The sequence below is a fragment of the Chiloscyllium plagiosum genome, unplaced genomic scaffold, assembly GCF_037043375.1.
Source record: "Chiloscyllium plagiosum isolate Xiang-an unplaced genomic scaffold, Cpla_swu_hap1 HiC_scaffold_3, whole genome shotgun sequence".
NCBI classification, from domain to species: domain Eukaryota; kingdom Metazoa; phylum Chordata; class Chondrichthyes; order Orectolobiformes; family Hemiscylliidae; genus Chiloscyllium; species Chiloscyllium plagiosum.
In genome coordinates, this window is record NW_028270141.1 from 137,441,853 (window position 1) to 137,469,837 (window position 27,985).

General features: G+C 42.5%; 1 protein-coding gene and 1 long non-coding RNA gene across 2 annotated transcripts in view; one reads left to right on the plus strand and one right to left on the minus strand.

Moving 5' to 3' along the window:
• The window catches only part of LOC148151355 (uncharacterized), a 562,305-nt gene extending 546,233 nt beyond the window's left edge, over positions 1-16,072 (plus strand). Inside the window, exon 8 of the long non-coding RNA XR_015754637.1 lies at positions 13,180-16,072. This is a non-coding gene — a long non-coding RNA (uncharacterized LOC148151355). The remainder of the gene's footprint in view (positions 1-13,179) is intronic.
• acoxl (acyl-CoA oxidase like) overlaps positions 1-27,985 on the minus strand; it is a 397,595-nt gene that overhangs the window by 64,048 nt on the left and 305,562 nt on the right. The window contains exons 14-16 of the mRNA XM_043687180.2: positions 22,480-22,589; positions 13,496-13,607; positions 11,665-11,752 (exon numbers count right to left, since the gene is read on the minus strand). Coding sequence (XP_043543115.1) covers positions 11,665-11,752; positions 13,496-13,607; positions 22,480-22,589 — 310 coding nt within the window. The remainder of the gene's footprint in view (positions 1-11,664; positions 11,753-13,495; positions 13,608-22,479; positions 22,590-27,985) is intronic.

The window sequence follows — 27,985 nt, forward strand, 5'->3', positions numbered from 1 at the left end:
AATGTCCTTACTTCTGACCTCATGATGGAAGGAAGGTCATTGATGAAGCATTGACAAAGATTGGTTGGGCCAAGGATACCATCCTGAGGAATTCCCACTAAAGCTGAGGGTTATTGTTGAAATGCACAAAGATGCTGCACTTATCCAATACTTACATCTAAACATGCCACAAAAGGTTAGGAATCATCCATTCCAATCCATTATAGTATGGCAAGAAATTGCTCGTACTCTATTGCATGATTTGGGATCAAAGGGATTAATTGAGATGCAAAGGTCTGGAAATCATAGCATCCCCAAAATATCTTTTTTATTCCACTTTTCTCTGGTCCTAGAATCAATGTAATTGAAGTGCAAATTTATTGGATCAAAATTTGCTAAAAGCTCCACAAAACTATCCATTGACTGACTTGTGCCATGCTGACTACCTAGTGTTAAAACTCTAGTTTTGACTTAATAGAAAATGATAAAGTAGATGTTTAGAGTATTGGCCCATCCATCCTACTCTTCCTAAGTCCTCTGACCCAAAAGGTTGTGGGTCCTAGTCCGGTGAGTCATAGAAATATACAGCATGGAAACAGACCCTTGGGTCCAACTCGTCCATGCTAACCAGATATCCAAAATTAATCTAGTCCCATTTGCCAGCACTTGGCTCATATCACTTTGGAAACTAGTGAAGTCAATGTTGATGCTGTGTGTTTGAAGGCAGACGATGAGGCGTTCTTCCTCCAGTTGTCAGATGGCTTGGATTTGGCGATGGGGGAGGCCCAGGGCTTGCATGTCCTTGGAGAAGTGGGAGGGAGACTTGAAGTGACTGGCGACAGGACTGTTGATTTTTGTGCATGCGTCCCCAAGATGTTCCTTGAAACGCTCAGCGTGTTGGTGTCCTATCTCTCCGATGTGGAGGAGACCACATCGAGAGCAATAGACACAGTAGATGAGGTGGGTGGATGTGCAGGAAAATCTCTGCTGGACGTGGATGGATCCTTTGGGGCCTTCGACGAAGGTGAGGGGGGAGGTGGGCGCAGTTTTTACATGTGGCGGGCAAGGGAATGTGTTGGGTGTGGAGGGTAGGCTTAACAAGGGAGTTGCGGAGGGAATGATCTCTGCAGAATGTAGATAGGGGTGGGGAGGGAAATATACCTCTGGTGGTGGGATCTGACTGAAGGTGGTGGAAATAGTGGAGGTTAATGCCCTGCATCTGGAGATTAGTGGGGTGGAAGACCATTAGTGGGAGGACCAGGGGGGTTCTATCCTTGTTGTGGTTGGAGGGGTGGGGTTCACGGGCAGAGATGCGGGAAGTGGAGGAGATGCACTGGAGGGTATTGTTGACCACTTGGGAGGGAAATTGTGGTCCCTGAAATAGGAGGACATCTGGGATTTTCTGGAGTGGATTTTCTCTACCTGGGAGTAGATATGCCAGAGGCAGAGGAATTGGGAGTAAGGGATAACATTTTCACAGGAGAGGGTGTGGGAGGAGGTGCAGTCAAGGTAGCTGTGGGAGTTCGATGGGTATGAAGTATATGTCCGTATTGAGTCGGTCGCTGGAAATGGAGATGGAGAGGGTCCAGGAAGGGGAGGGAGACGTCTGAGATGGTGAACTTAAGGTGAGGGTGGAAGTTGTTAGTGAAGTTGATGAACTGTTCAACCTCCTCGTGGGAGCACAAGGCAGCGCCAATACAGTCGTCGATGTAACGGAGGAAAAGGTGGGGAATGTTACCAGTGAAAGTACAGAAGATAGACTGTTCCACATACCCTTCATGGGCAGGCATAGCTAGGGCCCATGCAAGTGCCCATGGCTACCCTTCTGGTCTGATGGAAGTGGGAATCAATGAAGAGTTTGAGGGTGAGGACTAGTTCCGCCAATCAAATGAGTGCGTCAGTGGAGGGGAACTGGTTAGGTCAGCAGGACAGGAAGAAAAAGAGGGCTTGTAGGCCTTCGCCATGGGGGATGGACACATATAGGGATTGGATGTCCATGGTGAAGATGAGGTGTTAGGGGCCTGGGAAACAAAAACCATGGAGGAGTTGGAGGGCGTGGGTGGTGTCCCTGACGTATGTGGAGAGTTCCTGGACCAAGGGGGACAGGACTAGACTGGATGGGTTCAGTGGGGCAGTAGCAGATAGAGACAATAGGTCGACTGGGGCAGTCAGGTTTGTGGATTTTGGGTAAGAGGTCAAACCAGGTGGTGTGGGGTTGGGGAACTATGAGGTTGGAGGCTGTGTATGGGAGGTCCCCTGAGGTGATGAGATTGTGGATATTTTGGGAGATGATGGTTTGGTGATGCGAGGCGGGGTTGTCATCGATGGGCGGTAGGAGGAGGTGTCAGTGAGTTGGCATTTGGCTTCAGCGAGGTAGAGGTTGGTGCGGCATACTACTACTGCACCGCTTTCATCCACCGGTTTGATGGTGATGTTGGGATTGGAGTGGAGGGAGTGGAGGGCTTTGCATTGTGAGGGTGAGAGGGTGGAGTCAGTGAGAGGGGTAGACAGGTTGAGGCAATCAATGTCATGCTATACAAAAGCTGCCTTTCCCACAATGCATCATTCACTGTGAAGAGCTCTTGAACATCTTGAAGTGACCAAAGATAATATATAAATTCTTTCTTTAGTCACCAAATTCCTGACTGATTCTATAACTATTTGCATTGTCTTTGTTAATAGAAATTCATCCAGTCATCTTATGAACCTCATTCCATTACAGTTTTGTCATTTCCTCTACAGTGTTATTACCTCATTATTAAAAAGGAACCATCCTTACATTTTATAGCCAACAATATAAGTCCATTTGGAACATTTTGTTTGAAACCCTTAATTTCACTATAGTCACCTGCCAAACCCCTCTACATGGTAATGAACAGCTGATGTGAAAAACGACAGCAATAAACAGAGTTGGAATGAGCTTTACAGCGTGGGGCTGCTGTTCAACAACTCCTGTCTAAGAGTGGGAGAGGCTGTGTGCATATATGTGCAGGTGTATGCATTTGTTGCTGAAGTATTAGGGATAGAACAGGATCAAACTTCAACATGATGTTCCTGTAATTAAACAGAATGTTAATCAAGATCAATTTATAAATAGTGGCGGTTGAGTCATGAGAGATGGCTACATCCCCTGGAACTATATGTCAACAGGTCAGCAACTACAAAGGAGTGGTAGCAGTAGCGGAAACTGGCAAGATAACAAAAGTTGAAAAGAACAAGGTCGCCAGCTAAGGAGTAACTTTGTTGCTTGTGGAAACTAAATTCAGGAACGTCTGAGGTAGTCTGGTCATACTGACCTCTGCACAGACAAAATGTTTTAAGTTAATATATTAGAACATAACATGGACATTAGTAAGACGCTCTGTTGGCCAAGGATTCAAATTAGAGATTAAGTTATCAGGACAATAGCAGAAGCATTACTCTACTTTGTAATGTAGTCATTGTAAAGTTTTCTTATACAAGCTTTTTCCCCTTGACTCTGATTTTGAGCTTTGTGGTATTTTCTTAAGATATGATTCCTAGAATGCAGGGTTGCCTTCAAGTACCTTACTAAGGTGGCTATTTTTCATGTATAAGGATCAATAGCATCAATGTTGGCAGGTTATTCCATGATAGCAAGACTGTACTTGAGGCGAATCTCATCTTCACTTGACATAACATATGCGGTTTCAGCATGTGCATATTGCATACTGGGAACCCCGACAGATTTCTCTTTTTTTAATCTGGTACACAAAAAAACATGTCCATGGAGCCATTCTGGCTGAGATTAACTAATTTAACACAAACCAGGAATTAAACCTACACTTCCCCTTTCATCATTTCAGTTGCTTAAAAATCATTCAGATTCCTTTTGTTAAAACCACATAAGCTAATATAGAGAGAAACACAGAGTTGGATGAGATTTTACAATAATCGTTACAAAAGTCAAAAAAAGAGGAAAATACTCAACACTAAATGCTTTCATTTACGCTTAGGGTTTGAAGTTACTTTGTGTGACAAGAGCCTGGAAACACTTAACACATTTGTGTGAAATTCCTTTCTTTGTGGGGTTAACGAAGGCTTTCAACCACTGTTAGAATTAAAAGTAACTTCATAAAAATGGCTTGCTAATGAGTTGAAGTAGCACAGCATAATCCAAGTTTTGGAATTTAAACAAATACATTTGCATACTGACTGAAGAGATATTGTTTCAAATTAAGAAATGAATGATGCAGTTAAACTGTTTACTTGCAGTCCCCGGCTTACGAATGGATTCTGTCCTTGAGTACATTAGTAAATCAATTTGTATACAAGTCATAACTCAATACAGTACAATATAAAATATATGCTTGTAAATATGAGGAAATGTTTGCATTTTGGATCTTTCAAATTAACATGCTCACAATTACAAGTGTTTCTAAGTCGGATTTTCGTAAATTGGAGATCGCATGTAGGGATAAAATAAACTGACCACATTTGCTAAAATAGATCCAGAAATAAACAATCTTCTTTCCTTGACTGTCTTCCATCCAAATTAGGGGTATAAATGTTAGCTTGTGGGACACTAATAGTGCGCCTTTCAAGTAGCCTAGACAGATATAAGGACCAAAATATATTTCATAGAATCAAAGAGTCCCTACAGTGTGGAAACAGGCCATTTGGCCCAACAAGTCCACACTGACCCTCCGAAGAGCATCCCACCCAGACCCATTCCCCTACCTTATTACTCTACATTTCCCCTGACTAATGCACCTAACCTACATATCCCTGAACACTATGGGCAATTTAGCATGGCCAATTCACCTAACCTGCGTATCTTTGGACTGTGGGAGGAAACTGAAGCACCCGGAGGAAACCCACACAGACACGGGGAGAGTATGCAAACTCAACACAGACAGTCACCCGAGGCTGGAATTGAACCCAGGTCCCTGGCGCTGTGGATTATGCCTAAACTATAGCAGCATTCAACAGTGTAATGGAAGCCAATGCTAGCAAGTGCCAATTTTGAGGTTGCTTGGGAAGAAGAGATTTTGAACCTGTGGTTTGCAAAATTTTCCACTCAGCTGGATCTCTTGGATACTTCTCCCAACCTCCCCCTGAGCCATTATTGACCCCAACAATGAACATTAAGCTATCCTTTCCAGGTCTGTCACTAACCCCATCCACTTTGGCTATCTTCCCTCAACAGCCGTCATAATTTCCCAACCCAGTACAGCCCACTTCCACCTTCCTCCCAAAACTCGCAAACAGAACTGCCCCAATGTGCCTGCCCAACTTAGCTTATTTCTTGATAACTTGATCGCATCTTTTCTCCCCTCGACAGTCTCTTCCAATCTACTATATTCATGATTGCCCTATGGCATTTCAATAATTTCTTCTTTTCTGGCCCTAATAGCCCTTTCTTCACTAGGGATGCCCATCATCTGCCATGGGGATTCTCCTCTTCTTTGAACAAAAGGGCCGAACAGTCCTCATCCACCACGATCCACCTTTAATGGTTGAATTTGTTCTCTCACTAAACAATTTCTCCTTAAATTTGTCTCATTTCATGCAAAAAAAATGTGGCCATAGGTACTTACATGGGCCATAGCTATGACTGTTTTTTGTGGGGCTTATGGAACATTCTGTATTCCAGTCCAACTTGGATTCCCTTTCAACACTCTTTCTCTGGGAAATCAGTGACTGTATAGTTCTGCTTCCTGTCCTCATCTGGAACAGGCAGAATTCATCAATTTTGCTTCCAGTTTCCATCCTTCTCTCACCTTTACTTAGTTTACTCCTGACTATTCCATTGCCTTCTTTGACATCTCTGTATCTATTTCCCAGTTTCGGCTGTTCTCCTGATATTCATTACAAATCTCCCAACTTCCACAGCTATCCCACATGCCCTTTATCACACTGTGCTTCCCTTTGGGAGTCCATTCCATTCTCCATATCCATCATATCTGTTCCAATGATGCTACCTTCCACAAAGATGCTTCTGACAAGATTTCCTTTTTCTCAAATGAGACTACCACTCTTCTGTGGTGATCAGGGCCCTTCATGGTGTCTAACCCATTTCCCACACTTCTGCTCTCATCTCTTCCTTTTCCTCTTAGAACTGTAATAGGATTCACCCTATTTTCACTTCCCATCCCAACAGTCTCTGCATTCAAAGGATTATCCTCTCCACTTCTGCCAGATCCAGCATGATAGCACCACCAAACACATCTTCCACTTCCTTCCTTTGTTAGTATTCCAAAGGTACTGACACTCTGGTCCACTTCTTGATTACCCCCAACACCTCATTCCTCTGCTACAGACCTTCCCATTCAATCATAGGAAATTGTAACACTTACCCTTTTACCTCCTCCATCCTGGCTATCCAAGGCCCCAAACACACCTTACAGGTGAAGCAGTGATTTACTTATACTTCTTTCAATCTACTCTACTGTAAATCACTTGTCACAACCTAGTCTTCTCTATACAGCGGAGATGCAATGCAGACTGGATGAAATCTCCACTTATTTGGTTGGTTGTCATTTCTAAACTCTAATGAATACAATCCCAGGATCCTCAGTATGTTAGGCCTCCCATTCCAGGGATCGTCTGTGTGAATCTCTGCTGGACACACTCTAGTAGAAAGTGAGGACTGCAGATGCTGGAGATCAGAGCTGAAAATGTGTTGCTGGAAAAGCGCAGCAGGTCAGGCAGCATCCAAGGAGCAGGAGAATCGACGTTTCGGGCATGAGCCCTTCGGGCCCAAAACTGGACACAGTATTCTAAATGGGGCCTAACCAGAGCTTTCTAAAATCTCAGTAGCACATCACTGCTTTACATTCCAACCCTCTTGAGATAAATGACAACATCACATTTGCTTTCTTAACCATGGACTCAACGTGCAAGTTAACCTTTAGACAATCCTGAACTAGCACTCCCAGATCCCTTTGTACTTTAGCTTTATGAATTTTCTCACCGTTTATAAAATAGTCCTTGCCTGTGTTCTTTTTTCCAAAGTGCAAGACCTCACGTTTGCTCACATTGAATTTCATTAGCCATTTCTTGGACCATTCTCCGAAACTGTCTAAATCTTTCTGTAGCCTTCACACTTCCTCAGAACTACCTGCCTGTCCATTTAACTTTGTATCATCAGTGAACTTTGCCAGAATGTCCTCAGTCCCTTCGACCAGATCATTAATATATAAAGTGAACAGCTGCGGCCCCAACACTGAACCCTGTGGGACCCCACTTGTCACTAGCTGCCATTCGAAAAAGAACCTTTTATCCCAACTCTCTGCCTTCTGTCAGACAGCCAATCCTCAATCCATGCCAGTAGCTCACCTCGAACACCATGGGCCCTCACTTTACTCCCGTGAGGCATCTTATCAAAGGCCTTTTGGAAGTCCAGGTAGATAACATCCACAATGTTGATCTTGCTAACGTTGCACCTGATTTGTGCCACTTCTGTGCAGCCATAACCTTGTATGCCTCACTCCATCTGAGCACCTTATGATCTGCATGTCCTTGTTTGCTGTGATTTGCCTGCACTGCTTGCAGAACATACATTTCACTGTACTTAGGTACATGTGACTACAATAACTCAAATCAAATCAAATCAGCCTTCTGGACTCAACATTGAGTTCAACAACTTTGGCCACAAATTCTTTCAAATTTATTTCCCTCACTGTTGCTTCCCAACCCCCACCAATAAAAAGTGAATGGTTTTCATGGTTTTGTCTTCAGCAATGTTTACTGCTTTTAACAACTACTCTGGACCTGACTCTTTGCTCTCAAACAATTAGGTAAAAACTAGGTTAAGAACTGTATTCCTGATGAAGGGCTTTTGCCCGAAACGTCGATTTAACTGTTCCTCAGATGCTGCCTGAACTGCTGTGCTTTTCCAGCACCACTAATCTAGAATCTCAAACAATTACCACTCCCTTTGTCTTCAGTTCTGTAATGACTGTTATATATAATTTCCCTTACCCTCTAACTTTCCCCTGACCTTCCCTTTTGTTTAACTTACCCTGTTGCCCCTACATTTACCTACTGTATAAAAATTCATAACTTTGCTTCCTCTCTCTCCAGTTACAAAGAAGCATCGCATCCGACGCAAAACATTAACTCTGCTTCTCTTTCCACAGAAGCTACCAGACTTGCTAAGTTTCTCCTATTCTTTCCCTTTTTATTTCTTATTTCCAGCAGACACTGTATTTTGCTTTTGTAAAGTAAACACATTACAGAAAAGGGTTACTCTCCACACCCACCTCATGCAGGTTGCCACATTTTGAAAGATGGAAAGAAATACGCAGGCCAAAAATCACCAAATAGTAAATTTTCAAACTCATTAACAAACTGATAGATTATTCCAATTTTTCTTTATACTCAGTTCAAGTCTTTTGATCAGATTTTCGTGAGTACAGCATTCTTTAGAGTCATAGAGTCACAGAGATGTACAGCACAGAAATAGACCCTTCGGTCCAACCTGTCCATGCCGACAAGATATCCCAACCCAATTTAGTCCCACCTGCCAGCACCCGGCCCATATCCCTCCAAACCCTTCCTATTCATATATCCATCCAAATGCCTCTTAAATGTTGCAATTGTACCAGCCTCCACCACATCCTCTGGGGGCTCAATCCATACACGTACCACTCTCTGCGTGAAAAAGTTGCCCCTTAGGTCTCTTTATATCTTTCCCCTCTCACCCTAAACCTATGCCCTCTAGTTCTGGAGTCCCCGACCCCAGGGAAAAGACTTTGCCTATTTATCCTATCCATGCATCTCATAATTTTGTAAACCTCTATAAGGTCTCCCCTCAGCCTCTGACGCTCCAGGGAAAACAGCCCCAGACTGTTCAGCCTCTCCCTATAGCTCAAATCCTCCAATCCTGGCAACATCCTTGTAAATCTTTTCTGAACCTTTTCAAGTTTCACATCTTTCCGATAGGAAGGAGACCAGAACTGCACGCAATATTTCAACAGTGGCCTAACCAATGTCCTGTACAGCTGCAGCATGACCTCTCAACTCCTGTACTCAATACTCTGACCAATAAAGGAAAGCATATCAAACGCCTTCTTCACTATCTTATCTACCTGAAACTCCACTTTCAAGGAGCTATGAACCTGCATTCCGAGGTCTCTTTGTTCAGCAACACTGCCTAGGACCTTACCATTAAGTGTATACGTCCTGCTAAGATTTGCTTTCCCAAAATGCAGCACCTCGCATTTATCTGAATTAAACTCCATCTGCCACTTCTCAGCCCATTGGCCCATCTGGTCCAGATCCTGTTGTAATCTGAAATAACCTTCTTCGCTGTCCACTACACCACCAATTTTGGTGTCATCTGCAAACTTACTAACTGTTCCTCTTATGCTCGCATCCAAATCATTTATGTAAATGACAAAAAGTAGAGGATCCAGCACCGATCCTTGTGGCACTCCACTGGTCACAGGCCTCCGGTCTGAAAAACAACCCTCCACCACCACCCTCGGTCTTCTAACTTTGAGCCAGTAACTTCTAACTTTTCAGATATTATGAGTAAGTTAGATGATTGGTGCACTGTAAAATGAAAATTATTTCAAGGTAACTTTGTCAAGCCACGTAAAATAATATCCAAATTATTCTATACTTTTTGACCTTCCCTCCTCTACTGAAGTTATTCCTCCATCACCAGTTACCTTTTGATACCAAGTCCAAGTACGTGGGCAATGTCGGAGTGCCACAATTAGCCTTAGTACTCAGGATTCAGGAGATCAAAGGTCAACTACAATTTGCACTGCTGCTGTATGTGGTGATTCCTGCTGGTAAAACAAATGTAGGGACTAGAAACACACAAAATCATGTATTACTCAAGAAACTCAACAGGTCTGGCAGCAGCTATGGAGAGAAAACAGTTAACATTTTGAGTCTAATGACTCTTCTTCAGAATTGCATTGGGTTTGACTGTGGAGACAGGTCTGGGTTTGACTGTGTCAAGATTAGAGTGGTGGCCCCCGGAGGCTCCCAGCCTCATTCCTGATGAAGGGCTCCTGCCCGAAACGTCAATTTTCCTGCTCCTCAGATGCTGCCCGACCTGCTGTGCTTTTCCAGCACCACTCTAATCTTGACTCTGATCTTTAGCATCTGCAGTCCTCACTTTCACCTAGGTTTAACTGTGGGGCCTGGTTCAGGTTTGACTGCAGGACCTGGATTGGACTTTGTTGTAGAGACTGGACTGGGTTTGACTGGAGACACTGAACTGAGTCTGACTTAGATACCAGATCTTTGACTGCTGGATCTGGATTGGGCTTGGCTATCGAGACTGGACATGATTTGTCCATGGGACCTGGACTAAGTTTGATCATAGGGACCAAATTGGGTTTCACTGCACAGACTGGACTGAGTTAGCTTGTAGGGACTGGATTGGGTTTGACTGTAAGGACTGGACTAGGCTTGGCCACAGACAGTGGACTAGGTTTGGCTATAGAGATTGGACTGGGGTAAATTGTAGAGACTAGACAAGGTTTTATTGGAGAGACTAGACTGGGCTAGACTGCAGAGACTGGACTGGGTTTGACTGGAGAGACTGGATTGGTTTCGATCTTAATGCCATTCATGGTTTGATTCATTATCAAGGTTCACACCATTTGAGTCATAGAGATGTACAGCATGGAGACAGACCCTTCGGTTCAACCTGTCCATGCCGACAAGATATCCCAACCCAATCTAGTCCCACCTACCAGCACCCGGCCCATATCCCTCCAAACTCTTCCTATGCATATACCCATCCAAATGCCTCTTAAATGTTGCAATTGTACCAGCCTCCACCACATCCTCTGGGGGCTCATTCCATACACGTACCACCCTCTGCATGAAAAAGTTGCCCCTTAGTTCTCTTTTATATCTTTCCTCTCTCACCCTAAACCTATGCCCTCTAGCTCTGGACTTCCCAATCCCAGGGAAAAGACTTTGCCTATTTCCCCTATCCATGCCCCTCATAATTTTGTAAACCTCTATAAGGTCACCCTTCAGCCTCCGACGCTCCAGGGAAAACAGCCCCAGCCTCTTCAGCCTCTCCATATAGCTCAAATCCTCCAACCCTGGCAACATCCTTGTAAATTTTTCCTGAACCCTTTCAAGTATAAATTCACTGTTTGTTAATTTTCCCAGATGCACTCCGATGTCCAGCGACACATGAATTCAAAAGCAGCAAAGGCAGTAACTGTGCAGGTTCTCTCTCTCTTGTTCTCTCACCAGCACTGTCCTCACCATGTGCTTCCTTTGTCTGTTCTTCTCCCTTTTAAAACTGCTGTTGTTTTGACTTTTGTTTTCCAAAGTTCCAAAACAATGCAACAGCATATAAAACAGTAATTGCTGCTCCTGGAATTCGAGGAAGTCACTTCCAGCACCTAAAATACCTCAAAAAAAGGAGCAGCTCTTACAGCCAGAAATGTTTCCTCTCCTCCATCTTGGATTACCCAGAATCCTTTTTTGTTAGAGATAAATGAAGTAGTTCTGAATCTGGACCTCAGCAAGCTGGTGATGTCTTCAGGAGTGGAGAGGAGAGTACTGGAGATGAAAGAAAATAATGATCAGAGCTGGTCTCACACAACTCTGGCCACCTGGTGATGGAGATGCACTGATATGTGTCAGAAAGTTGCTTCTGTGTTAGAACTGCCGCAGTGTTCTTGGTACTGTAAATATGTCAAATATTAAAATATCAAATGAATAGATATTGTTACTGACCTCGATGAATGTGAGCCAGTGCAAGGTAAGTGACATGGTGGAGGCATGAGTTCCAGGCAGTGAAGGGCTCTTCCTTTCTTTTCGTTACCTAAGAATAGGAACAGATTTCGAAGCAAGCTGTTAGATGATCTACCACCTTCAGTGAGATTGGCTGTGACATTCTATCTGGAAGAAAGTCTGAGGACTGCAGATGCTGGAGATCAGAGTCGAGAGTGTGGCGCTGGAAAAGCACAGCAGGTCAGGTAGCATCCAAGGAGCAGGAAAATCGGCGTTTCAGGCATAAACCCTTCATCAGGAATGACTGGCTTATGCTCGAAATGTCGATTCATTTGCTCCTCAGATGCTGCATGACCTGCTGTGCTTTTCCAGCACCATACTGACATTCTACCTCCCTGGTAGGGGTGCTGGGGGTTAGAAGTCAGTGATTATGGGAGTGGCAGCCTCAGAAACCACAGGGATGGGGAGTTGGGAGATTATGAGTGGTGGGAGTTGGACATGGCTGGGGAGGGGGGAGTGTGCAGAGCTCACTGGAATAGTTGGAAATCACAGGGAATCAGAAATCACAAGGTTGGGGAATCATGGACGATGAAGGGAATGGAGGGAATCAATGATCGTAGGGTAGTGCAAGGCAGAGATCATGGGGGCAGTCAGGAGATCACACAGGGGAGTTGCAGATCATACAAGATTGTTGGAGATTGTGAAAGCCAGTTAGAGTTTGCAGGAGAGAGTAGAGAGACACAGGTGATGTCAGACAATTACGGGGGTTGGTGCAGATCATGGGGACAGCTGGAGATTATGAGAGGTGAATCAGAGATAGTACTTGGTGAAGGGAACACTCCTGCTTCCTGCTGCAAATACCACTTAACTCACGGATTCAGGCCTTCCCTTCTCCTTTTATTTGCCAGCTTTCTGAGCACTGGGAAATCAGTTTCCACGAATTGAAAATAAAAAATCCTTTTAGAGACATACAATGTCCTGAAAAGCTTTTACTAACCAACCTGCCTCCTGGAGTGAACTGGTCACCCGCCCCCAACCCACCTCCATTAGAACCGGAACTGGGTGGGTTGGACTTGGGTTTAAAATTTTTTTCTCTTTCCCACTCACCCTTCTCCCCCTCCCACCTACTCATCCTGTGTGGTTAAAACTCCCCCCATTATCTTCTAGAAAAATCAATTACATACAAATCTGTTATATATTAACATTTTTGTGCATATTGTTTACTTCTAATAATTGTCATATTTATTTCCTGTAAAATATTCTTGGGTATGCTTTCCTAATAACATCCCTGTTGGTTTAAACAAGTTATCCCTTGAATCAAGGTGAGTAATATCTTGAGACATCTGCAAGTTGCTTTTTAAAAATTGTAATTGCTAGAAATATGTATTTTACTTCAGATTTCTCCTTGTTTCTACATTAGGGTGCTACTTTTTTTTAGTTGTCTAGTTATGAAGCCAAGGACAAGATAATTTTTCTGTTCAAGGCTTTTTTAAAATTGTTTTTCTTTTCCCTCTCTAGGTCCTCTCCTCTCACCCAGTTCTAGTAACATTTAGTGGCCAAGGAGGAACATGGACAACCTGCTTGCAAGCCCATTTAACTGGTCACAGGAAAGTGGCCAAGTAGAATCTGGATTGATCCTCCTGCAGATTACTGCAATCATCAATTCAAAAGCATGATCGCTTTGCAAATAAATTTTAAACAATTGTCTTGACTGTTCATCGTAATTTTGTTTATGGCTTCCTCAGTGATTTACATCAGCAAGTGAGTCTGAAGAATAACAACAAAATTATCAGCAATCAGTAATCTCATTGAAGTACCTGGGATCTGATTTTACCTTACTGTAGAGTCTGGCTGCCAAACTGCGTTGAAGGATTCTCTCTCGGTAATTTAGCGCTTTCAGTAAGAAGCTCAGACTGCCCACCGTCTCTGTGTTAAATGCTAGGATACTATGGGAAATTAATGAATAGACAGTCAGAGTTTTCACAACTGTTACAAGTAGACAACAAATTATTTTAGGTTCTGTCTGGTGCAGGAAACCGAGACTACAATTAAAAAGAAGCATATTAATATACAGTACACAAAACAGCCACTGCTGTTTATCTGCTCAGTTTTAAAGTTTAATCAATTCCACTCACTTCTATATTTCAGAATCCTCTTAATTGTTCTAGTTATCTTGTCTCTGTTTAATAATCTACCATCATTGTCCCCCCAACACACACCACCTTGATTGATTGTATTAGCTATTGTATTAAAATGTAGGCCAGGACTAAGGGTCTAAGAAAGTAAGGGTTACTGTATTGTACAACAATATCTTTTATGTCTGAACACCCCAGACACACCTTATAGTGTCTAAGCATCACTTCTGAAATGTAATCAATGTTGTAAACAATTATATTTCAGATACACCACCATCACATATCTCTCTGCTGCTCACTGTGTTGGTTGCATTAAGTGGTCAAATGCAGTTATGATCTCACAATGACTAAGTGCGACAGAATGCAGGGTTTTACAGGATTTTACTCTCAGCTCAGACATAGACGGCTCCCTGCTGTAAATCAAGGAATGCTGAATTAACCCTTATATGACAGTGGGGAGACCTAGGCACTATGTCCATTGCCCTCCAAAGTTCAAACTCTTCTTGGATTAGATTAGGTCATCAAGGCCTAGATTTTGTCATTTAAATGTGAATCGAGATGGAGAAAATGTGTTTTTGTTATGAGTTGGTATGATTTGGAACATACTGCCTGAAAGAGCAGATTCAATAGGAATTTTTAAAAGGGAACTGAATAGGCACTTAAAGAGAAAAAAAATCTACCCAATGACTCTTTCAAAGAGCAAGTGTTTGAGTCAAACCTTTTGAGGCCTTTTCTAATGTAGTAAAGGTAAAGTCGCTATTGCTCAACTGGACCAAAGACTGCTGTCTCATTAAAGAGAGAGATGATTGGTGATGGTTTAATCTGAGGGTCAGCACGGTTCAGGTGAGGGGAGATGTTGAGAAGGTAAGCCATTTGTCGTAACCTCAGTCGGTGTGGGAACTAAATCTATGCTGTTGGCATCACTTTGCATTTCAAACCAGACATCCAGCCAACTGAGCAACTGGCCCCATCTGGTCCTGCACGATTCTGTGAAATGTGGAATCTATGTGCTTCTTTCCATGGGGTAGCAACAGAAACGACTGAACCAAGCAGACATTCAGGGCCCCATTGTAAACAGTGGAAGAACTAAAGAGCAACAATAGCTTCAATGCTGTAACATTGTAATGGGGTGAAATTAGATGCACAAAATTTAAAATGCCTGGTAGCAGGGGCACAACACAAACCCACAAGGGGGAATCAAGGAGTATGTTTCTCCATAGTTATGCATGTTCATTGCTAAATGATTTCCCCTCCAGCACCAAGTCAGATGCCATTTAATGTTTGTTAGTGTAAACAGAACCTAAATAATGACGTGCTCCTTCCAAGACCTGTTTGTCACCACTGGCTTCAAAGATCATTTTGAACCTTTCATCTCTTTTGTGGTGATATTGCCGGAAAGCCCAAATGTTCCAGGACATTGGTTTTACTCCTGTCATTATCCATATGTCTTGCTACTTGGATCTATGAATACTGACTGAGACAGTAAACACACATTTGAAAACAACCTAATAACAGACAGAGGGTTAAATTCCAGAAAAACACATTTTAAGAAGTCTTAACAAATTTTGTTTCGCTTCTGGGAACAGTGTTTGTCTGCCAGTCCTAGTTGTACATGCTGACAAACACCTCCGAAATGAGGGGTGACTTCATCTTTTTTTCAAATTTCCTATTGCTGTACATTTGTCTCACTTGGAAGGGATTAATGAATACACTGAGTTAGGACTGGTGCTCATTCCCATATTTCATACCAGAGACTCCAGGAGGGGATGAAGGGTTCTAGGGGGAGGTTGCGAGGGTGTGGTGGTGGTAGCGGGGGAGCGGTTGTTGGATTGTATACCAAAATAGCTGCTTAAATTGTCACTTATTGGTCTGATGGGTCAAGAAATTTACAATTCCCATTTCCGTTGACAGTGCATGACTCCACGGTTACTACGCAGTGGATTTCTTTATGCTTATCAAACAGGGCAAGAAACTCAACCAAATCAGGTCCAGCCCATTGTCCACAGACACAGGCTGCCCAGTTGGATCCAGTCAGGTAAAGGGAAATACTTTGTACCTATAGCATTTGATGTAATTTCCAATTTGAAATGTTTTGCCTTTGGGCAGTATAACTAATGTGGAATGTATACCATCACTATGAAGACTGTTACAACGGTGTGCAGAAGAACATGTCCATTGATGTGCTGCATTTTCTTACAAATGCTGTAATATTCAAATCAAAATGTTTTCATACCTGTTTTTGCTTACAAATTTTTCGAATAAAGTATACTTTTGAAATGAAACCTGTCAGCATGGAAACCTTGATTGATTTTATTACCCCTTATTAAAAAATGTTAAAGTCACCATAGGACATATGTAGGGCTTCTCTCTGTCTGTCTGTCTGTCTGTCTGTCTCTCTCTCTCTCCCTCTCCAGCTAGAACAAGTTAGCAGGGATTGAAGGGATTAAGTTGGTCACTGATAAGATAGTATTTGTAAGATATTTAAAGAAAGAAAGACTTGCAATTGTATATTTCGTTACCTCAGGAACACAGCTCCCCCACTTCCAACCCCACCTAAATGAAGTCAATGATGCAGGGTAAATGAACCCAAGCCAAAACAGAGGATAAAGGCAAAAAATATATCAAGATGAGGGAAATCTTACCCAAGAATGGAAATGCCACAATTACTCAGAAATGGCCACTCGGAAGACCTGCTTTCTCTCCAACTGAATTTCTATTTGTTTCTTCCATCATGTTCATAGAATCACACAGCATGAAAACAGACCCTTCAGTCCAACCAGACCATGCCAAATATAATCCCAAACTCAATCTAGTCCCACCTACCAGCACCCGGCCCATATCCCTCCAAACCCTTCCTTTTCATATACCCATCCAAATGCCTCTTAAATGTTGCAATTGTACCAACCTCCACCATTTCCTCTGGCAGCTCATTCCATACACGTACTACCCTCTGCGTGAAAATGTTTCCCCTTAGGTTCCTTTTATATCTTTCCCCCCTCACCCTAAAACTATGCCCTCTAGCTCTGGACTCCCCCACCCCACGGAAAAGACTTTGTCTATTTATCTTATCCATGCCCCTCATAATTTTGTAAACCTCTATAAGGTCACCCCTCAGCCTCCGACGCTCCAGGGAAAACAGCCCCAGCCTGTTCAGCCTCTCCCTGTAGCTCAAATCCTCCAACCCTGGCAACATTCTTGTAAATCTTTTCTGAACCTTTTCAAGTTTCACCACATCTTTCCGATAGGAAGGAGACCAGAATTGCCTGCAATATTCCAACAGTGGCCTAACAAATATCCTGTACAGCCGCAGCATCACCTCCCAACTCCTGTACTCAATACTCTGACCAATAAAAGAAAGCATACCAAATGCCTTCTTCACTATCCTATCTACCTACGACTCCAGTTTCAAGGAGCTATGAACCTGCACTCCAAGGTCTCTTTGTTCAGCAACACTCTCTAGGACCTCGCATTTATCTAAATTAAACTCCATCTGCCACTTCTCGGCCCATTGGCCCATCTGATCAAGATCCTGTTGGAGTTTTTTAAACGTTGTAACTGTACCCGTATCCAACACTTCCTCTGAAGTTCATTCCACACACAAACCATCCTGTGTAAGAATAATTGCCCCTCATGTCGTTTTTAAATCTCTCACCTTAAAAATATGTCCTTCAGTCTTGGAATCCCCCATCCTAGGAAAAAGACTTCCACCATTAACTCTATCCATACCCCTCGTGACTTTATAAACCTCTGACAAAACGTCCAGCCTATCCAGCCTTTCTTTATAACTCAAACCTTCCATAGCCGACAACATCCTGTTAAATCTCCTCTGAACCCTCTGTAGCTTAATAATATCCTTTCTACAACAGGGTGACCAGAACTGGATACAATACTCTTATTATGTACTGTTTTCCACCTTGAGTTTTATCGAGTATAACTCTCAGTGACAAATCTTTTGCTCCAGTTCAGAGTATTTCACATGGATTCCAACTAAACCTTCACTGTTCATGTTTTGGATCCACACTTTGTTAAAAATATCTCCAAGATCATCAGCAATCCTCAACACACAAATCTTGTCATGTCCATCAATGTTCAAAGTTACGATGTGCATTCTCTCTAACTTTAATGTTGTCACTCCCCGTTCTGAGAAATTCTCATTGACACCTCCAATGTTGACTGTTTCCCTGTCTATAGATATCGCTAGAATTTCCAGTTTTTCTACTTCTTTTGGCAGAGGTGGGGTTTGGCAGAAAGATTTCAGGCTGCACAACGGTCTGTGAAAATTTTCCTATTCATGGCCGAGGGGATGGTAAGAGCACTGCAACTGTACTCCGTGCCCCTGGGTTAAGGAAGGGGAACATCAAATAGACTTCCTGCTCCTGGCTGCTTTCCTGCTAAACGTCTGACCATGTACATGTCAGGTGACCGGCCCATGCAGAGGTTTCCAGTTCTGGTTCTATGTATTCAACAAGTTTCAGGTTCATGACCTTCTGCCCCCAAAGGCGGAGTCTCATTCCACCTCGCCCACCCCCCACATCCATTCCTGTGATGCACCACTGGAACACGCTCTTTATTACCCACATGACAACACTTTACTACCAGTCAACTATTAATGGGATCTCTTGGACATTTTTTTTAAATGTCTTTGATTTTCTCCCCACTTTACACTGCAATGCTCAATCTTTATTCCTGGAGATACTGGGACATCCAGGATGGGGTAGTAGTCCTAAACTTGGGAGAAAGGTGGGGGTGAAATACCCCTTATGTTTGGGTGTCATGATTCACACACAGAGTGGAATTATGGAATGGTTCGAGCACTGAAGGAGGCCATTCGGCCTTTCAGATTTGCAACTGGCTGTCTGCAACTTGTGAAACTTGAAAGAGTTCAGAACCGATTTACAAGGATGTTGCCTTGTATTTGAGCTATAGGGAGAGGTTGAATAGGCTGGGGCTGTTTTCCCTGGAGCGTCGGAGGCTGAGGGGTGACCGTAAAGAGGTTTATAAAATCATGAGGGGCATGGATAGATAAATAGACAAAGTCTCTTCCCTGAGGTAGGGATGCCCATAACTAGAGGGCGTAGCTTTTGGGTGAGAGGAGAAAAATATGAAAGAGACCTAAAGGGCAACGTTTTCAGGCAGAGGGTGGTATGTGTATGGAATGAGCTGCCAGAGGAAGTGGTGGAGGCTGGTACAATTGCAACATTTAAAAGGCATCGGATGGGTATATGAATAGGAAGGGTTTGGAGGGATATGGGCCAGGTGCTGGCAAGTGGGATTAGATTGGATTGGGATATCTGGTCGGCATGGACGGGTTGGACCGAAGGGTCTGTTTCCATGCTGTACATCTCTATGAACAAAATGTCCACTTCAGATTCGGTACAACTACACTGCAGAGAAGTGCATAAGTGCATAAGTCCTGCTAAGATTTGCTTTCCCAAGTGCAGTACCTCGCATTTATCTGAATTAAACTCCATCTGCCACTTCTCGGCCCATTGGCCCATCTGATCAAGATCCTGTTGTAGTTTTTTAAACGTTGTAACTGTACCTGCATCCAACATTTCCTCTGAAGTTCATTCCACACACAAACCACCCTGAGGAAAAACAATTGCCCCTCTTGTGAAGATCTTTGCATCCTCACTCTCCACCTGAGGACTGGAGGGAGGCAAATGTAGTTCCTCTCTTCAAGAAAGAAAATAGGGAAATCCCCGGCAATTACAGACCAGTCAGTCTCACGTCTGTCGTCTGCAAGGTGTTGGAAAGGATTCTGAGGGATGGGATTTGTGACTATCTGGAAGAGCATGGCTTGATTAAAGGCAGTCAGCACGGCTTTGTGAGGGGCAGGTCGTGCTTCACAAATGTTATTGAGTTCTTTGAGGACGTTACTAGACACGTTGATGAGGGTCGAGTGGTGGATGTTGTGTATATGGACTTCAGTAAGGCATTTGATAAGGTTCCCCATGGTAGACTCGCTCAGAAGGTCAGGAGGAATGGGATACAGGGAAATTTAGCTGGATTGCTGTCTGGATTGCTGGTCGACAGAAGACAGCGAGTGGTAGTGGAAGGAAAATATTCTGCTTGGAAGTCTGTGGTGAGTGATGTTCCACAGGGCTCAGTTCTTGGGCCTCTACTCTTTGTAATTTTTATTAATGACTTGGATGAGGGAATTGAAGGATGGGTTAGCAAGTTTGCAGACGACACAAAAGTTGGAGGTGTCATTGACAGTATAGAGCACTGTTGTAGGCTGCAGTGGGATATTGACAGGATGCAGAGATGGGCTGAGAGGTGACAGATGGAGTTCAACCTGGATAAATGCGAGGTGATGCATTTTGTAAAGTCGAACTTGAAAGTTGAGTACAGGATTAAAGATAGGATTCTTGGCAGTGTGGAGGAACAGAGGGATCTTGGTGTGCAGGGACATAGATCCCTTAGAATTGCCACTCAGGTGGACAGGGTTGTTAAGGAAGCATATGGTGTTTTAGAACATAGAACATAGAACATAGAAGAATACAGCGCAGTACAGGCCCTTTGGCCCTCGATGTTGCGCCGATCCAAGCCCACCTAACCTATACTAACCCACTATCCTCCATATACCTATCCAATGCCCGCTTAAATGCCCATAAAGAGGGAGAGTCCACCACTGCTACTGGCAGGGCATTCCATGAACTTACGACTCGCTGAGTGAAGAACCTACCCCTAACTTCAGTCCTATATCTACCCCCCCTTAATTTAAAGCTGTCAACCCTATCTAACCCCCTAATCATCTTGTACACCTCAATCAAGTCACCCCTAAACCTTCTTTTCTCTAATGAAAACAGCCCCAAGTGTCTCAGTCTTTCCTCATACGATCTTCCTTCCATACCAGGCAACATCCTGGTAAACCTCCTCTGCACCCGTTCCAGTGCCTCCACATCCTTCCTATAGTATGGCGACCAAAACTGCACACAATATTCCAGATGCGGCCGCACCAGGGTCTTATACAACTGCATCATGACCTCAGGACTCCGGAACTCAATTCCTCTACCAATAAAAGCCAGTACGCCATATGCCTTCCTCACCGCACTATTTACCTGGGTGGCAACTTTCAGAGATCTGTGTACATGGACACCAAGATCCCTCTGCTCATCCACACTACCAAGTATCCGACCATTAGCCCAGTACCCCATCTTTTTGTTATTCTTCCCAAAGTGAATCACCTCACACTTAGCTACATTGAATTCCATTTGCCACTTTTCTGCCCAGCTCTGCAGCTTCTCTATATCCTGCTGTAACCTGCCACATCCTTCCTCACTGTCAACAACTCCTCCGACTTTTGGCTTTCATTAACAGGGGGATTGAGTTTAAGAGTCATGAGATCTTGTTGCAGCTCTATAAAACTTTGGTTAGACCACACTTGGAATACTGTGTCCAGTTCTGGTCGCCCTATTATAGGAAGGATGTGGATGCTTTGGAGAGGGTTCAGAGGAGGTTTATCAGGATGCTGCCTGGAATGGAGGGCTTATCTTACGAAGAGAGGTTGACTGGGCTCGAACTTTTTTCATTGGAAAAAAAGGAAGAGAGGGGACCTAATTGAGGTGTACAAGATAATGAGAGGCATAGATAGAGTTGATGACCAGAAACTTTTTCCCAGGGCAGAAATTGTTAACACGAGGGATCATAGTTTTAAGCTGTTTGGCGGAAAGTATAGAGGGGATGTCAGAGGTGGGTTTTTTACGTAGAGAGTTGTGAGAGCATGGAATGCGTTGCCAGCAGCAGTTGTGGAAACGAGGTCTTGGGAATATTTAAGAGACTGTTGGACATGCATATGGTCACAGAAATTTGAGAGGTCGTACATTAGGTTTACCTCACATGAGGATCAATGGTCGGCACAACATCATGGGTTGACCAGCCTGTTCTGTGCTGTACTGTTCTATGTTCTATGTTCTAAGTTTCAATATTTGAAGAGAGATTTGGCGCCAAATTGTCCAGCCCTCAGTAGTTCAGGATAATCACACTCCTAGACCCAAAATGCCTGTGCTTCAGTATCTACATCTCTTGCTGCTCTCTGCATGGGCAGTGGACTATCTCATTGTTGTCATCTGATTGTAATGTAACAGTAAATGAGACATTATGGATATGCATTTTTATAATAATTAATTCCTATTTCTTCACAAATAATGTAACAATACAATATTTCAGTTTCTTTCAAATATATTATGCCTTAACATCAATATGAGCCAATCATTAATTCTTGTATACGTTATATTTAATTAAAGAAGATCAACAAGTGGCTTTCATATTTAAACTGGACACCTTTACAGCCTTTCATAGCTTATTTGCTTTTCTCAAAACTTTAGACAAAATATTGTTTGAGGTGGTACAACTTTTTGTCTCCAGCCTGTAGATCTAAGATTCCTTTTCTGTTTCGGATTTCCAGCAACCAGAATTTATTACACTTTTGTCCGAAGCATCATTCTGGTATCAATGCTGCTCATACAGTTGAGGCAGAAATATGGATAAACCTCTCAGCCTACTCACAGAGTAAGCAGTGTGATTGAAAGCTGGGTGGATTACATTAGTCTGTAGCTGGAAGAGTTTTAAGAGCAAGCTTCACAGTCTGTAATGATAGCAGCAAGAAGCCCCAAGGACAAGGCGCCTACCACTCAAAAAAAAACTTTGTCTTCATTCCCATTAGCTGTAAAAAGTCTACCTGGTTCTGAAACTGTCAGCGACAGCAGCAGTCCAGTTTCGCAGCAGTCCAATCACAGGCTTCTCTTCGTACTGTCTTGCGTATTGAGCTAAAAGCTCACGCACAACCACCTACAGGATGAATCACCAACATTTATTTGCAAATGAAAACAATTTTTTAAAAAATTTAAATAAAATAAATAACCTTAAGACTGACTGGCACTTGGTCATATACAGCCAACTTTGAACCACAAAACAATGAGATATGGAGTCAATGGCTGTGGTTCACAATATTTTTCTTTACTCTTACACGGGACGTGGGGTGTCACTGACAAGGCTACCATTTGATACCTGCCCGATTTGTCTTTGAACTACATGGCTCGTTAGGCCATTTCAGAACACAGTTAAGAGTCAATCATGTTGCCCTGTGTCTAGAGTCACATGTAGGTTTGGCTAGGTAAGGACTTCAGTGAACCAGATGGGTTTTCATGACAATTGATAATGGATCGATGGGTCATCCTTACTGCATCTATGTTTATATTCCAGATTTAATTGATTAAATTTAAATTCCACCAAGTCCATGGTGGGATTTGAACCCATGTCACCAGAACTTGAGTCTGGGGCTCTGAATTACCATTTCAGTGACATTATTAGTGTGCTATCATCTCCCCATTCGGAGACAGAAAGCAACAAGCACTGAGGATCGATTAACTCTCTGTAGGCCATTGATATTTTCCATAAACCTGACCCAAAATTCCACACACCGCGAACCAATGTTGTAATCCATGCAATTTTGGATTTCATTGCTTGCTGTTTGAATGGGCTTGCTGAATGTTTTTAAAATGTAAAAGTATTTATCTTCTCTGTCTTATGAGGTAGAGACAATGATTATTACAATATTACTGCATCAGAAATGAACACTTCATTTAATTCCCCCTAACCTACCCCAAACCACTCCTTTTCATGTTTTGGACATGGTGGGAAGAGTGCAGGGAAGAAGGCAGTCCGACTGGGGAAAGATGATATTAAGCAAAACGCATGAAGGTATGTCACAGCATCCTATTGTCACATGTAAAAGGAGAAAAAAAAGGCGAGGACTGAGTGTCTCAAACATCTCCTGAAAGCTGGGTGAACAGAGGCATTAGGTGGGATCCGGGAAATATGATCTCATAGGAAAATAGGAATTAGGAGAAGAAGTAGATTGGTTCACTGCTCAAGCATGCTCTGCCATCAAATAAAGTCATGGCTGGAGGGTCTGCTCCCCATTCTCTTAGTTAACAAAACAGGGCTTGGTTAATAGAGAGCAGATAATGTGGGTTGGGACATGGAAAAATAAAATTGAACTCTGAAACAAATAATATCATACAGTATAACAAGTCCTGTAATACCTACTACTGCTGCATTGACTTCATCATCATTAAGTGAGGTGCTACATTTTGGTAGAGCAAATCAGAGCAGGCCCTATACACATAATGGTAAGGTCCTGGGGAGGGCTGCTGAACAAAGGGACCTTGGAGTACAGGTGGACAGATCTGTGAAAGTGGAGTCACAGGGAGACAGGGTAGTGAAGAAAGCCTTTATTGGTCAGTACAGTAATTGGGAGGTCATGTTAATAGAGTCATAGATGTTGCCCCTACACGACATTGGTTAGGCCATTCTTGGAATATTGTGTTCAATTCTGGTCTCTTAGCGATAAGAAAGATGTTGTTAAACTTGAAAGGGTTCAGAAAAGATTAACAAGGATGTTGTCAGGTTTGGAAGGTTTGAGCTATCGGGAGAGACTGAATAGGCTGGGGCTCAGCATCAGAAGCTGAGGGGTGACCTTTGTAGAGGTTTATAAAATCATGAGGAACATGAAAAGGGTGAATAGTTACGTTTTTTTCCCCAGGGTAGGGGAGTCCAGAACTAGAGGGCCTATGGTTTAAGATGAGGGAGGAAAGACTTAAGGGGGCAATTTTTTTCATGCAGAGGGTGGTGTGTGTACGGAGTGAGCTACCAGAGGAAGTGATGGAGGCTGGCACAATGACAGCATTTAAAAGGCATCTGGATGGGTATATGAGTAGAAAGGATTTAGAGGGGTATGGGCCAAATGCTGGCAAAGGGACTAGATTTATTTAGGATATCTGGTTGACATGGATGAGTTGGAAAAAAGGATCTGTTTCTGTGCTGTACCTCTCTATGACTCCATAACTCTAAATGGATGGGAATTTGATACAGCTTCACAGTCCAAGGCACAGCAACAGTGCATTAAGAGAGGGAATTAAAAATGAGATGAATCAAAGTAACAATGTACCACCTCAGAGTTGCTACAAACCCATTTTATGAATCGTATTCCTGTTAGAAACAAGCCTGTACTCTATTTGTATTATTGAGATTTTTTTTTAAAACCCTGAGTAATCCAGCACAAATACGCTCAAGTTTTTTTCACTGTGGAGAGAGAGGTCACACTCAGTCTGGATTGTACCCTTATGTAATTCTAATTAGTTAATATCTGGCTCCATTGTACAACGCTAAACCTCTCTCAGTGCAAAGACCACCACCAAACAGATTATATCCTTCTATCCTCTAAAGCATTTCATTTATCTTCATTTTAATGTATCCTTCCCTTACCTGAAAAGTGAACCAGTCAAGCATAGGTATGGGATTTTAATTCCTCCTGCCATACTTTCATTGCTTGATGTGCAATGGCCAGGGAATTGGGGGACAAAAGTAGGAATCACGGATGAGAAATTTTCCACAACATTTTTTGCTTGTGTTGGCACTGGCACTGTCCCTTCAGTTTGATGGAGCAGACTGCCTTTTCCTAACTGTCAATCTTATCTGCTTATTTTCCTTTCCCCTCTATAATCCCACACTGAGAACAAACTATAGCTTCCCAAGCAACTCCCTAACGCCCCTCTACCCCAAGATGAGGTTTGATCATTCAATATACAGTAGGTTGCAACTGTGAATCTTCTTGGCCTGTGTGCCTCAGTTCTACAACTTATGATAGACTTACTCACCAAGGCATTGGGGAGTTGGGGAGAACCAGATGTTTTCACGATTAGGCAGATGCTGGAAATATGTTCTGCAGCACATTCCTTTCCATGACTCTCATTAAAATAGCAATGACAGATTACAGTGTCAGATTTATCAAGCCAAAGCAGGAAGTGACTTATTGTGAAATGTCACTTTTTCCATCAAATGCTGAAGGTTTAATCTCAAACACATTTTTGTTATTGATTTAGAATAAAACTATACAATATAATTCGTTACATGTACTTGAAACAAGAGTTGGTTTGTCCCCTATTCAGCTCACCATAATAATCATGATAATGATGGTTGGGTAAAATATGTCTGCACACTATTCAGCTGACCTTAAATCATCTAATAATCAATTTAATGATGTTATTAATAAAATCCTTTTAGCAAAACGATTCTTCTCAACAACTGAAATCTGTGTTTTTGATAGCATCTTTGAAGAAGAATAAACATGCCCTGGCACCTCACAGTAGCAAATTAGACAAACATTGTTGTGGAGTAAAAAGTTGGAAAACTGAGAAAGATGCCCATAAGCTTAATAGAAGAGGTAGGCTCTAAGGTGCATCCTACGGGAAGAGAGAAAGAGTTGCAGAGGCAGAGATATTTAAGGATGTAATGCCAGAGATTCACACCTCAGTAGTTAAAGGGATCGGAGCTAATGATCGCATTAAGGAACCTGGAGATACAAAAGAGATTACTTAGATGATTTCTTGCCTTTACCTGTATTCAATACCTCCATAGGATGAATCTTACAGAATTTTAACAGAGCAAACAAAGTAAAAATATAAGATTTGTAAATTACAAACCTGGTCTCCCACACCTTCACCCCACCAGCTGTCAGTAGATTTTCACTTTCTATTTTCTTTAATAGCAGTGTGCCCTGTTCAATTGACTCCTTCCACCTTTGATAGGATGTAATTCCACGTGCTGTGGACTGGCCAGTGCTTGGCACCTCTGGATAGGCAGCATTTATAGCCCATCTCTAATTGCCCAGATGACATTTAAGAGTCAACCACATTGCTCAGGGTAGTTGCATGTAGTCCAGACCAGGTAAGGATGGCAGTTTTCCTTCCTAAAGGACATTAGTGAACTAGATGGGTTTTCCCTGACAATTGACAATGAATTCATGGTTATTAGTAGACACCTACCGTATATACTTGTATAAATGTTGATCTCATGTAAAAGTCAACCCCTTATTTTTGGCCAAACAAATCTTGTATTTTCCATACATCTCGTGTAAAAGTCGACCCTACTACTGTATATCGCAATATAAACTTCTTACAAAGGAAACTGCATGTTCCCACTAACCCACGTCAACAAAATCGCATTCATTCATTCATACCGGTAACTCTACTCATCATTCTTTGACTATATTGCATCTCTATTTATCCATTCATTCATTCATAACCCTACTAAGCCCACTTGATTTGCTCTAGCACATTCTGATTCATTCATTCATTCAGACCGGGACTAAGTCTATCAGTATTTATTGCACTTTGTTCATTATATATCCAAAAGTTAATATTGTTAAAAAGTTTATCATTTTAATTATGCTATTATACCTGAAGAAAAGTGAGATATATTAGCTACATATATCTTTAATTCTTTGACAAATTTGTTAATGTTGCAGAGGTTCATTATAGATGAGAGTAAATGAGAGGGAAACGGAAGAATTTGACGGGAAAGTTCAAGATACTTACACATTCAGAGTTTAATAAATGTTTCATTTTAAGTGTGCCATTATATCAGGCCATGACAATGTTGAACCGTGTAATTTTGCAGTATTTCGATGAACATTTGACATGTTAAATTTTCCTACCGGTCTGTATAAATAAAATCTCCTACTAGTAATTCATTCTTGTTTCTCTTGCCTTTATCTGGTAATTACCTTTACCGTAATTCATTGTGTTATTCTTCTTTACTTGGTACTGGTTGACCAATCAAATCAACTTCTGCTAATAATATGGTATTTCGAACTGCAGCATGAATTTCAACCCCTCAAAACTAGTGCCTGAGTTATAGTCAACCCCATAAATTGAACCTGTAAAATAGCCTGAAAAATTCGATTTTAACACATGGTAATTCCAGACTGTTTTATTATTGAATTCAAATTCCACTATCTTCTTACTTACAGAATCCTGACAGTGTGGAAACAGGCCCTTCAGCCCATCAAGTCCACATCAACCATTTGAAGAGTAACCCTGTTACTCTACACATTTCCCCCTGACTAATGCACCTAACCTACACATCCCAGAACACGATGGTTAATTTAGAATAGCCAATTCACCTAACCTGCACACTTTTGGACTGTGGGGGGAAACCAGTGCACCCGGAGGAAACCCAAGGCTGGGACCAAACCTGGGTCCCTGGCACTGTGAGGCAGCAGTGCTAACCACTGAGCCACCGTGCTGTGACAGGATTCAAACCCAGTACCCCAGAACATGATCTGGCTCTCTGGGTTAACAGTCCAGCAATAATACCACTAGACCATTGCCTTCCCCTTTAAA